Source organism: Elgaria multicarinata, chromosome 4 (assembly GCF_023053635.1).
Source record: "Elgaria multicarinata webbii isolate HBS135686 ecotype San Diego chromosome 4, rElgMul1.1.pri, whole genome shotgun sequence".
NCBI classification, from domain to species: Eukaryota; Metazoa; Chordata; class Lepidosauria; order Squamata; family Anguidae; genus Elgaria; species Elgaria multicarinata.
In genome coordinates this window covers 75,011,793-75,026,058 of record NC_086174.1, presented here as the reverse complement: position 1 = coordinate 75,026,058, position 14,266 = coordinate 75,011,793, and the positions used below count along the sequence as shown (strand labels likewise).

At 40.4% G+C, this 14,266-nt stretch overlaps 1 protein-coding gene across 1 annotated transcript in view; it reads left to right on the top strand.

The window, feature by feature from the left end:
* ADGB (androglobin) overlaps positions 1 to 14,266 on the top strand; it is a 91,547-nt gene that overhangs the window by 14,114 nt on the left and 63,167 nt on the right. The window contains exons 7-12 of the mRNA XM_063125694.1: positions 646 to 732; positions 3,822 to 4,021; positions 5,630 to 5,752; positions 7,185 to 7,279; positions 8,088 to 8,262; positions 13,207 to 13,297. Coding sequence (XP_062981764.1) covers positions 646 to 732; positions 3,822 to 4,021; positions 5,630 to 5,752; positions 7,185 to 7,279; positions 8,088 to 8,262; positions 13,207 to 13,297 — 771 coding nt within the window. The remainder of the gene's footprint in view (positions 1 to 645; positions 733 to 3,821; positions 4,022 to 5,629; positions 5,753 to 7,184; positions 7,280 to 8,087; positions 8,263 to 13,206; positions 13,298 to 14,266) is intronic.

Here is a 14,266-nt window from a genome sequence, read left to right as displayed (position 1 = left end):
TCTTTGGATAATTATTTTATTTATTTATTACTCTTCTAAAGAAAAGTAGTTGCTATAGCTGCATACTTATACAGAGAGGATGGAGACTGACAATATAACATCATATATACTTAAGTTGAAACAAAAATGCAAACATATTTATTGAGTCATGTGTTTTATACACTGGAGACCATATACACAAAAATGTATGCCTTAATATAAATCTGCTCATTTCTCAGGTACTTTAAAACTGCTTCTGCTGCAACTTACTAACAAGACCACCCCTTTGGAAATTATTGTAATTGAGTCTGTACATTAACTTGCAGCAACCTGTATTTCCAAGAGAAAGTACTTTGATCCTGTTTTCCATTTTAATTTCTTTAGACCTTGGAAAAGCTGAGTTGCTGAACATTGCATGTTTGTCCATTGCAATCTGTTGTTTCTAGGAAGATACGAAAAGAGAGCTGTAGTCCTTTAACTATTTATAGCTATGCAGTTATTAGATTTCTGAGCATTCATGTTTACTTACAAATAAAATGGCTCAGTGGTGAAAATTATATATGAAATGTGGGGAATTGGGAAGGACATTGTATGATAAATGGAGATATAGAATTAAAATCTGAATATTATATTGTACTGCTTATATGCATATTCGTATTTTTGTAGTATAAGTGAAGTTGGAAAAAGAGAACTGGGGGAATTCACAGTTCTACATGCACTTACTGGATGGATACCAGAAATTATTCCTCTCCAGTAAGTTCTACTTTTATAAAGAGTTCCCTTCTCTTTGTTTGCCACGTACTTGATTCATCAGGGTGTTTTTGTTTTGTTTTTTGGTGGGGGGATAGATTTACACCATGACTCAGACCTTTAAAGCAATCAAAATCAGTTCTCTGAAAGCCATATATTTAACTCAAGTGCTTTGTATCTTTGAAAATCAGGACTTCTGAAGTAGTTTGTTGCTGAAGTCATTTTAATTGGTTGGATACAGACTTAGCCATAGTTAGGGGACGTCCATTGTAATCAATGACCATAACTAAGTTTGCATCCGACCCAACAATAGTGCACCTGTCTTCCTGGTCTACACCAGGAAGGAATGTTTTTCCCCAAGAACCGGTTTTGTTTTTTCCCGAAAAATTGAACTGGTTTAGTTCATGAAAATTTTCTGTTAGAATTTAAGACAAGCATTTATATATTGTTACCCAGGATTTACTCCCCCCAAAATTATTTCTAAAAATTATTGTTGTTGTTGTTGTTGTTGTTGTTGTTATTATTATTATTATTTCCCATCTTTCCCCCAGTACTGAGACTCAAGGTGGTTTACAAGATTAAAACATGTACAATTAAAACATATCAATATTAATTTACAAAAGTTAAAATAGAATTAAACCTGCAGTACAATTAAAAACATGTTTAAAAATTTAAAAACACTAACAGATTAAAAGGGGGGATCCAATGCATTAACACAGGTCCAGAGTAGTTCCAAAAGCCTGCCAAAACAAAAAAAGCTTTTGCCTGCCTCTGAAAGTGTAGCACAGCTACGCATCAAGACCATCTACAAGTTTCGTAAGGGGGAGCTGGAGATTTTACCCTTTTTATATGTGCTGATCTAGTACTCCACTGGGGAGCTCTTAATTTATGTTAATATGAATTACCATTTTTAAATTCTTGTATTTCTGTTTACTATTTTTATTTTATTTTAAATTGTTTTTATTCCATTTACTTTAACTCATCTTTTTACTTGTATTTTATTTTTCTAACTATGTCAAATTGTGATGGCTTATCGCTTTTAGCAATAAAGATTTCATACACAGAGGGGGCCAGCCTAGCCTCCCTGGGAAGGGAGTTTCAGAGCCTTAGAGCAGCCACTGAGAAGGTCCTCTCCCGCGTACCCATCAGCCGTGCCTGGGATGTTGGTGGGACTGAGAGAAAGGCCTCCCCAGAAGATCTCAGAGCACAGGCAGGCTCATATGGGAGAATATGTTTTACTCTGTACAGCACCATGTACATTGATGGTGCTATATAAATAATAATAATAATAATAATAATAATAATAATAATAATAATAATAATAATATGTTCTTTCAGATAACCTGGACCCGAGCCATATAGGGCTTCATAGGTGATAACCAGTATTTTGAATTGTGCCCGGAAACAGACCGGAAGCCAGTGAAGCTGTTTTAACAGGAGAGTTGTATGCTTCCTATAACCAGCCAACAATCTGGCTGCAGCTATTTGGACCAGTTGAAGTTTCCGAACACTCTTCAAAGGCAGCCCCACTTAGAGCATGTTACAGAAATCCAAACAGGATGTAACTAAGGCATGTGTCACCATGGCCAAGTCCGACATCTCAAGGAACGGGCAGAGCTGGCACACTAGCTTTAACTGTGCAAATGCACTCCTGGCCACTGCCGAAACCTGGGCATCCAGGCTCGGGGCTGAGTACAGCCAAGCTGCAAATTTGTGTCTTCAGGGGGAATGTAACCCCATCCAGCACAAGCTGATTCCCTATTCCCTGATCTGCCTTTCAACTGACCAAGAGCACCTCTGTCTTGTCAGGAGTAAGCTTCAGTTTGTTTGCCCTCAGCCAGTCCATTACTGCTGGTTTAGCACTGAAACAGCTTCCTTGGAATTGTAAGAACACTTTTATAGAAAGACTAGAGATGTAAATTGTCTGGAAATAATGATGTCATTGGGGACAATGTTTTTTTATTATTATTCTTTCTGTAAGATTCCCAGTATATAGTTGTTTCTTCCATTCCTTATTAAAATTATTGATCTAAAGTAAATTTTACTGATAGACATTTATGCTCAGTTTCCCAACAATTGTGCATTCCTGACAGTAAATGTGCATTCTTGACAGTTTCTGCAGAGTCCTATTTCTGATGCTATAGCAGTCATTTAAGGTACTTTGAATCTATTCAGATAACAATTACAAATTTGCTAACTGAATTTACTTTTAAAAGATAATTTTATGAGCAAACTACATTTTACGTAAAATAACTTTAGAAACAGAAAAGCAGCCTTCCCAACCTGGTGCCCTCTGGATTTTTGGACTACAGTACCCATCATTCCTGACCATTGGCCAGGCTGCCTGAGGCTGCTGGCAACTGAATCCAAAGTATCAGGAGGGCACCATGTTGGGGAAGGCTGTCTTAAAGCAAGAAAGTGACTTTAGATCTGTAAAGAGTGCTAAAAAAAGTATTGCTTATTTTTCAATTTCCCCAAAATTTCCATTTCCCCCCAAAAGCTCTGAAAAATATAGTTTGTTCCCCATAGCCTCAAGATTTGTGGAAAATTTACATTTTTAAAGCTATCACTCCTGAAGTTCTTTATGCTTGCTTTAGCTGGATATTACTTTTTAAAATCATTATTGTACATTCCATTTGAATTCATCTAAAGCATATTGTGGGGGGAGGGGGAACATATTTTATTGTATCAAATGATAGTTTTTAATTATATGACTTTGTACCTGCTCAGTTCAACTTATTTGATGTTCATATATTTCTAGGTTTTGCTTACATTTTAGCAAATTGTTATTCCTGGGTTTATTAAATTAGGTTGCTTCCATATTTTCGTTCCTTTTCAAAGAGTAGGTATGTTACACTAGAAGAAAATGCTGTCAAAAGGGTTATTACAAGTTATTACAATCTTTCCAATCATAACTGCACCACTTAAATAGTAGCAAAATATATTTGGGATATTTCTTTAATTGACTCCCATAGGTAAAACAAAACAAGCAAACAAACACCACCCCGAAACTGTGAGTAGTATCGTGCATTTCCACTAAATGAATGGAAAGTAGCAATAATATTTTAAAATGATTCTTTATATTTTTGAAGGTCTGGATATTTGGATAAAGTTTGGGAATTCTTAAAAGATGTAGTGCCAGAGTTTAAGTTACCAGAAGAATTGCTTCCTGAATCTGAAGGATCAGTTCAAGATGCAAAAAAAGATCTAAAAGGTTCTGAAATTAAAAATGACACCATTCCTGTAATTAAGCAACCAGAGAAGCCAGAAAAAGCTGAAAAAACAGGCAAAGGTATGAAATTATACAGACTCTAAATGATATGCTGCCTTAAAAGATAGGTGGTCCTAAGTATGTATGTGGGGGGAGTGAAGTGGTAGATCCTGGACCTCCCTCGTGAACAAAAAAGCCTTTAAATCCACTGAATCCCGTGGATCCAAAGCCACCACCGTCCTGCCCTTGCCCTTCTCCTAGAACACCTCATTTTAGGGCTTTCTGGTTCTTACTGCTAGTAGAAACACCCCCGATGGTAGATTTACTGTGAGCACAAACAGTTTCTGATGGAGTTCATTTTTACTCTGCCATATCCTAATAACTCTCAGACAGTCTGAGTGTTAACAAAATGCTCTGGTCAGAGATAAATTTTATTTCTTTGCCTTTTTCCTTATATACCTTCAAGTAAGCATATTGAATATTTTAGTTATCCAGAGGAGATACCATTCCTAAAAACTGTTACAAAGAGGTGGAATTTTGACTCAATATTCCAGGGTATAGAATCAAAGAATCATAGAGTTGGAAGGGGCCTATAAGGCCATTGAGTCCAACCTCTACTGAATGCAAGAATCCACCTTAAAGCCTACCTGACAGATGGCTGTCCAGCTGCCTCTTGAATGCCTCTAGTGTGGGAGAGCCCACAACCTCCCTAGGAAATTGGTTCCATTGTCATACTGTTCTAACAGTCAGGACGTTTTTCCTGATGTCCAGCTGGAATCTGGCTTTCTGTAACTTGAGCCCATTATTCTGTGTCCTGCACTCTGGGAGGATCGAGAAGAGATCCTTGCCCTCCTCTCTGTGATAACCATTGAAGTATTTGGAGAGTGCTATAATGCCTCCCCTCAGTCTTCTCTTCTCTGAGCTAAACATGCCCAGTTCTTTCAGTCTCTCATAGGACTTTGTTTCCAGACCCCTGATCATCCTCGTTGCCCTCCTCTGAACCCCTCCATTAATTGCATTTAATTCCCAATGAAATCAATGGACTTTAAATATCCAGAGATAAATTCTAATTCTTTCTAATACTATGCCCTAAAGTAAGGCTTTTTGTAACCAACCCTCCAATATTATATAGATTTCTCTCTGTGAAAGCCTTACTGTAGGGCAAAATTCCCTAGGAGGAAAGGTTATAACATTTGGAAAAATTTTAGCTTAGAAATAAGGCGAGTGTGTGTGTGTGGGGGGGGGTATATAAAATTATGCATGGAGTTTAGACAATGAATCATGCTAGATCCCAGGGTTATACAAATTAGTGAAATGATGTGAGATTCAGGAGAGATAATATAACATGTAGTTGAACTATGGACATCACTACCACAAGGCCACTAACATGGATGGCTTTAAAAGGGGCTTAGACAAACTCATGGAGGTTAAGCCTATCAGTGGCTATGAGTCCTGATGACTATAGCCTCCAGTATTAGAGGCAGTATGCCTTTCAATACTAGTTATTGGGAAACATGAATAGGAGGGTGCTATTACCCTTATGTCCTACTTGTGGGCTTTGCATAGGCATCTGGTTGGCCACTGTGGAACAAAATGTTGGACTACATCGGTCTTTGGTCTGATCCAGCAGGGCTCTTCTTATTTCTGAAGTATAGTAGTATCCCCTCATGTATTTCTTTTCTTTGGCAGAAAAGTCTGATCTTCTTGGAAAGAAGAGAAGTAAGGATGGTGAAAAGGATAGAAATAAGTCAGTGCTTCATTCTGGACGATTGTCTTCTGACTTTCAAAATTCTCTTCAGATGTTTATTGATGGTAAATTATAAATATTCCTAGGCATATGTAACAGCTAGTTTTAATATTGTACATTTATTTGATTTTAACTCATAATAATATACATAATAATATACATGGCTGATAAAGAACTGCAGCGTTTGGTTCAACTAAATGAGTCTGCTGAAGGTGATAGCAGACTACAAGAAAAACAAATGAATGTCAAAAGCAATCAGAAAGTACTTCACCAGTGTATTCAACCTCATGGTATGTGAATTTTGACCCACTTTTCTGTATGGGAAGAAATTTAGCCCTGGTTCAGAAATACAACATGTGCACTGCAATTTGAACCCATTGCTAATGTTTGGGATTTGCTGACATTGATGAGTGGTTCATGTGCTAACCTCCACATCTGTGACTATGGGAAGGCCTGCTTGGAATCCTGTAGGCTTCCTCTCCTCTCTCCTTAGATAGGAAATACTGCAGGTGCTTTAAGTGCTCATTTGCCTTTCACTCTTTCCCCCCACTCAGCTGTCAGTTATGTATCCAGAGCCAGGCAGGATTTATTTACCCCAGTGAGTGCCAAAGCTTAGTGAATATTTTTGGTTTATATATGACATAAATGTCTCAGAAAAGTGAGGGGGGGGGGGGCTGCGTGATGATGTCATCAACATGGCTGCCGCACTATTATATAGTTGCCATATTTAAATATGCATGACTTCTCACTGGTTTATGCTACAGAGATGAATTTTTTTCTGAAATGTTTCACATTTAATGACAAATACTTTTTGTAATTACACATTTTTGTTAACTCCATTAGTTTTTGAGATAATTTCATTTGGCCAAGCTCTTATTTTGCTGTCTTTAATGTTGCAATCTCCTCTGTTCTTTCGCCTTCTATTTGCTATGGAAGATTTTCCATCAGAATAGCAGATTAAATCAATGGAGCCTAACGTTTTTAATAGTAAATAATTCTCAGTTATGTTTTATTCATGGAAAATACCTTAGTAAAAGCTCAAAGAAAATTAAAACATAACAACACACAGGAAGAAATATTTCTTCAATAAGTTATAGGAAATACTTTTTTCTTTTCTTTTCATTATGTCTTTTCATTTGAAAGAAGATAAAATGATTTTAACTAGTGTAACAGTTAAATGCATCAATTCCTCACTACCCCTTCACAATGTATTTGTTCTCTCAACGTGAATGAAATCCGTGCAGTTTAAGTGAAAAACCTTAACTGATTATGACTGGTATCCTTAAACCTCTTGCTCTAAAATAGCTCAATACATCTCTTTCAGAATAGGTTACTTAATTGGAACCACATAAAAGAAAGTTACTTTCATGACTCTCTTTCTGGCTTTTGTAGCAACATAGTACCTAAGAAGGAATATTATCTGTTAATATGACGTTATTATCTACAGCATTATTTCTTTTTAACTGTTTAATAGGTTTAATGGGTTCTTTTTAATAGGTTCTGCAGCACCACTGCAGCCACAGATGGTAGCATATGCTTGCTATATGCCTCTTTATGTGTCTGAAAAAAAGATCTTTGTATTAGAGAAAATGGTAAGGACACATATACTTCGGCTTTTAAAAATGAACTAACAACTGGATATACCAATTCAGAACAAGAAACATAATTTTGAAAGGGGCTGCTTTGTAGGCAGGCTTTCTGCCAGCATATAATTCAAGTTCTCAAAAAAAAACAACCTTATAGCATTTTTGACCTGTAAAGCTGAAATACTTATTTTGTAAACATTTCTTTTGCAAGCATGGCACAGCAGTGTATGGATATCTGGAAGTCTATCATTTAGAGTATCCTTATTTTTGACAAGTAGATTTGCCCAGTATTACTGGAGACTTCCCATGTGGGAACGTGTCACGTTCAGGATGTTCATCATTATGAAGGATAATCCAAAATTAGGCTGCAGTAATTAATCTGCTGACCAGCCGTGTTTGCCGAGCATATTTAAGAGACGTTGTCAACTCAAAATTACTTTTTTCATTACACTCCAATCCTGGCCTTATTACAGGTTTTGGAAGTTGTCCCCACATGCCCCTGTAGCTGCCTTTTTACTTCCTACTGACTTGCCAATGCTAGAAGGATAAGACCATTCCAATAGATCTTACAGTTGTGGGTAGCCCCACAGCAAGGCTTGTAGCCCATATCAAGCATGGGCACAGCAGTACTGATGAGGTATCTTCTTGCCCCAGCTCAAATACCCAGCATCTGATCCCTTTCTCTCCTGCTGCAGAGCACAGCATTGGACTGAGCTCTTAATGTCCCAAGAAATCTTATAATTGTGCCAAAATTAGAATGTTTTCTGTTGTTATAGTTTTGTATGTAACAGAGCCTCCTTTGTGTATTCGGCAGGCTGATTCTTCTGAGAGACTACGGGAATATGGACTTTCCCACATATATAGCCATCCTGCACTGCTAACCAGAGTAAGGTCAGGTCCCCTGGTAGCCCCTCCAAAACCACCACCCGTACCTCGATGGAAACTTATCCGCCAGAAAAAAGAAACTATTGTGACAGATGAACCCCAAGGTTTGTCCTTCCAGACTTTGTACTATGTTTTCAACTAGCAATAAACCAACGTTTAATATCTGTATTTATCTCCATTGATATCACCCAGACTTCCATTTTAGGGATCTGCATGATCATATGGAAAAGTGGAGAATGCTTTCTGCTATGTTTTATCAGTTGCCTAATATAGTGATGAAATGAATACTGTCCTGTGCTTCTTGTTGAGCACTTCTAGTCTTTTTCATGTTCATGTTTTACCCACAGGATGAATGATAGCTTCAAAAGAAATTAGAACTACAGTAATTTCAATATTTAACAAAGTAATATAAGCAGGGCCGGTGCTGGACTATTTTGCACCCTAGGCAAGGCGAGCTACTTTCACACACACCCCAAATTGCCAACTTAGATTCAGCTGTTCAAGAAGAGTTTCTGAACTATTATATTTTCCTTTTATTTATTTTTTTCTTAAAACAGCTAATTTGTATAAAACTGCAACCCTTAAAGGGCAGTACTGCACCCCTCTGAGGTCTGCGCCCTAGGCAGCTGCCTAGTTGGCCTAATGGTAGCACCAGCCCTGAATATGAGACATATTAAAGCCCTGAATCCTTTAGCACTAGGGTATTTGAAGAACTGCCTTCTCCTGTTTGACCTGCCTACCTATTAAGGTCAACTTTGGAGGTTCTCTTGCGTGTCCCAATATACCCTAAATACTTTTAGTTGGCACTAGGGCAGGGGTAGGAGGAGTTCCCCACCATTATCTCCAGTTGTGATTGGAAATTACAGTGGGTTTTCATCTGTGCCCACTTTCCCTACCAATTAAGGTTGGGTGAGCTGCATGCTAAGGAGAACAATAATCAGAGATAACCGTGGGGATTCCTTTAGCATATTCCTTGTCCTTCCCAATGGGAAAGATGTAGGGTAGGAGAAGCAGCCCTGGCCAAGGTACTGGCTGGAGGAACGCTCTTCCACTCAGTGCTTTGGTCAGGGCAGCTTTGCCCCACCCCATGTCCTTCCCAATGTGGAAAGCCATGGGCAAGTGAAGATGGGTCCCTGACTGAACTGTAAGGTGGAGCTACTGTAGCCATTTATTTATTATTATTTATTTATTTAGAATATTTATATACCGCTCCCCATTGAAAAATTTCGGAGCGGTGTGCAAGGTAAAATGAAAATAAAAACAGAATAAAACAGTTAAAACAAAATTTAAAAAGAAGCAAAAACAGAAATCCAAAGCTGCATGTTAAAGAACGGCTTCTTGGAATAAAGATGTTTTCAGGAGGCGCCGAAAGGAGTACAAGGTTGGCGCCTGCCTGACCTCCAGAGGCAGGGAATTCCACAGGAGGGGCACCACCACGCTGAAGGCTCTTCCCCTGGTGGATTCCAATCAGAGGATGGATCTAGGTGGAACCACCAGGAGCAGGCCCTCGGATGACCTCAGTGACCGGGCAGGTTGGTAAGGGAGAAGGCGCTCTCTCAGGTATCCTGGTCCCAAGTTGTTTAGGGCTTTGTACACAAGTACAAGAACCTTAAACCTGGCCCAGTAGCGAATAGGCAGCCAGTGCAGTTCCCTCAGCAGAGGAGTTACATGCTGGAAAGGGGCAGCTCCAGACAACAGCCGAGCTGCAGCATTCTGCACTAGCTCCAGCTTCCGGAGCAGCTTCAAGGGCAGCCCCACATAGAGTGCATTGCAGTAATCTAATCTTGAGGTTACCAATGCCTGTACCACCGTGGTCAAGCTATCCCTGTCCAGGAGAGGCCGTAGTTGGCGAACCAACCAAAGATGGTAAAAGGCACTCTGAGCCGTGGTGGCTACTTGAGCCTCCAACGACAGAAATGGGTCTAAGAGTACCCCCAAACTACGAACCTGTTCTTTCAGAGGCAGTGCAACCCCATCCAGAACAGGCAATGAGCCTGTCTCCCGGACTCGGGAACCACTCACCCACAGGGCTTCTGTCTTGCCAGGATTCAGTCTCAGTTTATTGGCCCTCATCCAGCCCATTACTGAGTCTAGGCACTGGTCCAGCACCTGCCCAGTCTCACCTGATTCAGTTGTCACAGGGAGATAAAGCTGTGTGTCATCAGCGTATTGATGGCATTTAGCTCCAAATCCCCTAATGACCAATCCCAACGGCTTCATATAGATGTTAAATAACATTGGTCACAAGATGGGACAAGCCATTGTTTGGTAGTGGCCAGATGATGGGGGGGGGGGGGAGATTGGCCCTTTCCCTGAAATCATCTAGCCTGCGGAAGACTGGGTGGAGTATAATCCAGTCTTCCACCCAACTTCAGTTCCTCATTTTGTGATGACTGTATGTAGGTTCTGGAAGCTTCTAAGGGAGACCCAACTCAACTCCTCATTAATGACTTTCCAGAAGCTGATAAAACCTTCCATTTTTTGAAAGCATTCCAGTTTGGAAATCATGCTTTTAAAACACTTGAAATATTTTGATTGCCATTGTGTTGTTTTCTGCTGGTCTTTTTGTGTTTTATGCTACTTTATAAATTGGGAGGATGTTTTTAAATGTTAAATTATTGACTTTGTGGGAAGCCACCTAAAACTGTTATCTTCGGGGATAAGTCAGATCATTGCCCCGCTCGTGCTCTTCGCTCCTCTGATGCCATGTTTCTCGCCTGCCCAAGGGCCTCTACTTCCCTTGCTCGGCTTCGTCCATTTTCGTCTGCTGCCCCTTACGCCTGGAACGCTCTTCCAGAGCACTTGAGAACTACAAGTTCAACCGCAGCTTTTAAAGCTCAACTAAAAACTTTTCTTTTTCCTAAAGCTTTTAAAACTTGATGTTGTGCAGACTTCTACTGTTACTTTCTACTGTTAGTTTTACCCTACCCTGTGCCTGCTTACCCTACCCTGTACCTGTTTGCATTCTCTTCCCCTCCTTATTGTTTTACTATGATTTTATTAGATTGTAAGCCTATGCGGCAGGGTCTTGCTATTTACTGTTTTACTCTGTACAGCACCATGTACATTGATGGTGCTATATAAATAAATAAATAAATAATAATAATAATAATAATCATAATACTCATAAATGTTTTAAAACAAATAAAATGAATAAATAACATCTCTGGTATGGCACAGATACTTGCAACATGAAAAAACCTTTCACATAACAAGAACATTAATGTTCTTAAATTATCATCACTATTTGGTACAGAACAGTATGAGGGGAGAACTGCGTACACAGCAGGCCTGATGCTTGTGAGTTGTTTTTAAATTTTCCCAGGTGCTTGCTGCATTATCTATGGGTAATTCATATATCCTGTGGTTTTAGCAAGATTTAACCTCTGTTCGTCACTTGGAGAGAGCTGCTTCTTTAATGAAGATACAATGTGCTAGTGTAACAGTAGCTAAAGCCCAGATTATGCGAAATAAGGAATTGATGGGAATTAGGAGCTCCTGTGTCTCTCCAGTAACATGCAGCTGTGAGGAGTGAGGATATCATTGTGTTAGCATTTGCTAGCTCCGTGAAAGTGGCAGCACATGAAACAGAGCAAGGAAAGGGAAGGGAAACATGTCATCATGTCCCCTTTTACATGTTACCAGACAGATGGGGAGGAAAGAAAGATGTGGGTTCAGTGCCTGTGTGTCTCCCCCAACCCCGCCTGTGCCCCCAATATAGTATGGGGACTGAATTGTGAATAAGGAAGCCCATGATTTAATTCTTAACACTGTCTTGGGGCTTTGCTAGACCTGCCGGCTGATGCCGGCAGGGAGGCGGGGCCGAGGCGCGCTAACATTAGCGCGCCTCCCCCAGGCTTCCACACGCACGACACGCAGGGACGTAGAGTGCCTGCGGCGTCCGCCATTTTTGTTGTTGTTGTTGTTAAAGGGGCCGGGTGCGGCCCGAAGACGGCGGACTGATAAGTCCGTTTTTTGGGGGTTATTTTTACGGGGCGGGGGAAGGATGGCAGGGTGGGTGGCACGGGGGCAGGGCGGGTGCGATCGCGCCGCGCGCCACCCGAGCAAGCAAGCGAGCAGCGCTTGCCCGGGCAATGCCTGGCATGGGGCGGCATTGCCCGGGCAAGCGCCGCTCGCCTGCTTGCTTGGGCGCCACGCGGCGCGATCGCACCCGCCCTGCCCCCGTGCCACCCACCCTGCCATCCTTCGCCCTCCCCTCTGTTCCCCCCCAGGCCAATGGGCACAGCGCTCATATGAGCGCTGTGCCAGGCAGGTCCGTGGCTTTTTGCGGCTACTCGTGAGTAAGCGAGTAGCCGCAAAAAGCCGCGGAAATCCCTAGACGTTCCTCAGCTCCGGCCTGAGGCCGGAGCTGGGGAAAAGGCGCACCACAAGCGAATTCGCTTATGGCACGTTGGAGGAGGCCTCAGCGCGGCCTGCCTCCAGATTCCCCTGTGCGTCATCTGGACGCACAGCAGGGAAACCGGGTCGGAAGGCGCGCTAAGGCCTCGTCTAGCAAGGCCCTTGAACTCTGCTTTTGGCAAACCACTATACAGCCTCTGCTACATCCAATTCTGCAATGCAGGTTAATATAATATTGGGTTGTATGCAAGGAAGTCCGAGATAAAGTAAATGAATCCCTTTGCATATAACTTTGTATAAATGATAAGTATTTTTATTTTAATAGAGAGAGATAATATAGCTGAGAATTTTGTGTTGGGTAGATGGCATAACCAGAAGAAATAAGGGGGAAAGGTTGTTGGTATGTAATGGTGCCAGATCTTTTACCAACATATGCTAGCATAGTTCAGTTCACTTGACTGGAAAATATCAAGAGAGCACTTCTGCTGTCTAATTTGCATGCTAAATTTATTTGAAATATTTGCATGTGTAAATATTTGCAGTAGCACTTTAAGCCACTAGGAAACATTATAGGCAGTACCATATGTGGAAGTGGGTAAACATTTCTGGACATATGTGCCACACACATACTTTCTGCTTTATAGGTAGAGATTACAGATATCTCCTGGTTTTATTCCTTTACCTTTCAGAACCTGTGGTCAAAAAGCCCGAACAATTTATTGAGCTTGCTAGTCCTTTTCTGAACTTCAGACTTTCTCCAATACCTATTCCAAGAGATACGTAAGTAGATCGATCAGTGAACTTAGTGAATTTAACTCTATATTGAATTGTGGCAATTTATATAGTAAGAGAATAATCCTAAACTCTCTGATAAAGTGCTCTGATATTAGAGTTATGACCTTAACAAGGAGGAAACCTTGTTTCCTGGTGTTTGGGAAGGCCTGGGTGACAGGATCCATGGTCAGATCTCCCCCTCTGAGATCTGTAATATCCTTGTGATCATATGATTGCTTTCTGATAACAGTACAACACTGAAAAATATGAAAGAGGTGTGGGGGAGGGATGGAGGGGGAGAGAGAATTAGGCTGCTTCTGAGATTAATTGTATGCCATAAATGTGAAAATACAATTAAAATTATCTTCAAAAATTCTATCAAGAAATATACAACTTCTGAAATGGCCAAAAGACAATGAAATTCACCAGAAATTATGTTCATTAAGTTTCATTATTATTTTGCACTCCGACAGGATGCTATCAGTACTGTGTAATTATATTTTTAAAAAAATAAATTCTGTATGACATAGTCTGGGTTCAGATGACACAATAACCAGCGGTTAGGGTTAGGGTTAGTTATTGTGTCGTCTGTCAGGACTTTTTCACACCACATTTGGTTATTCTACCAAAATAGTCAATGGTGGGTTAAATAGTCAATGGTTGGTTATTGTGTTGTCTGTCGGGACTTTTTCATACCATGTTTGGTTATTCAACCAATATAACCAACGCTGTGGAGAGATGATTATTTGAACAACTGTTGCTTATCGTGTCATATGTTAGGCACTGCCAACTATTTCATCACACACAGTTGGTTATTTTCTGTGACTACAGAGTCCCCTGGCAAGTGTGACCAAAGCAGCGGCAGCCACTCTAGTAATTATTATTATTATTATTAATAATAATAATTTAAAAAGTGCCATCAATGTTCATGGCACTGTACAAAACAAAACAAATCTGCCATATGGCTTACAATCT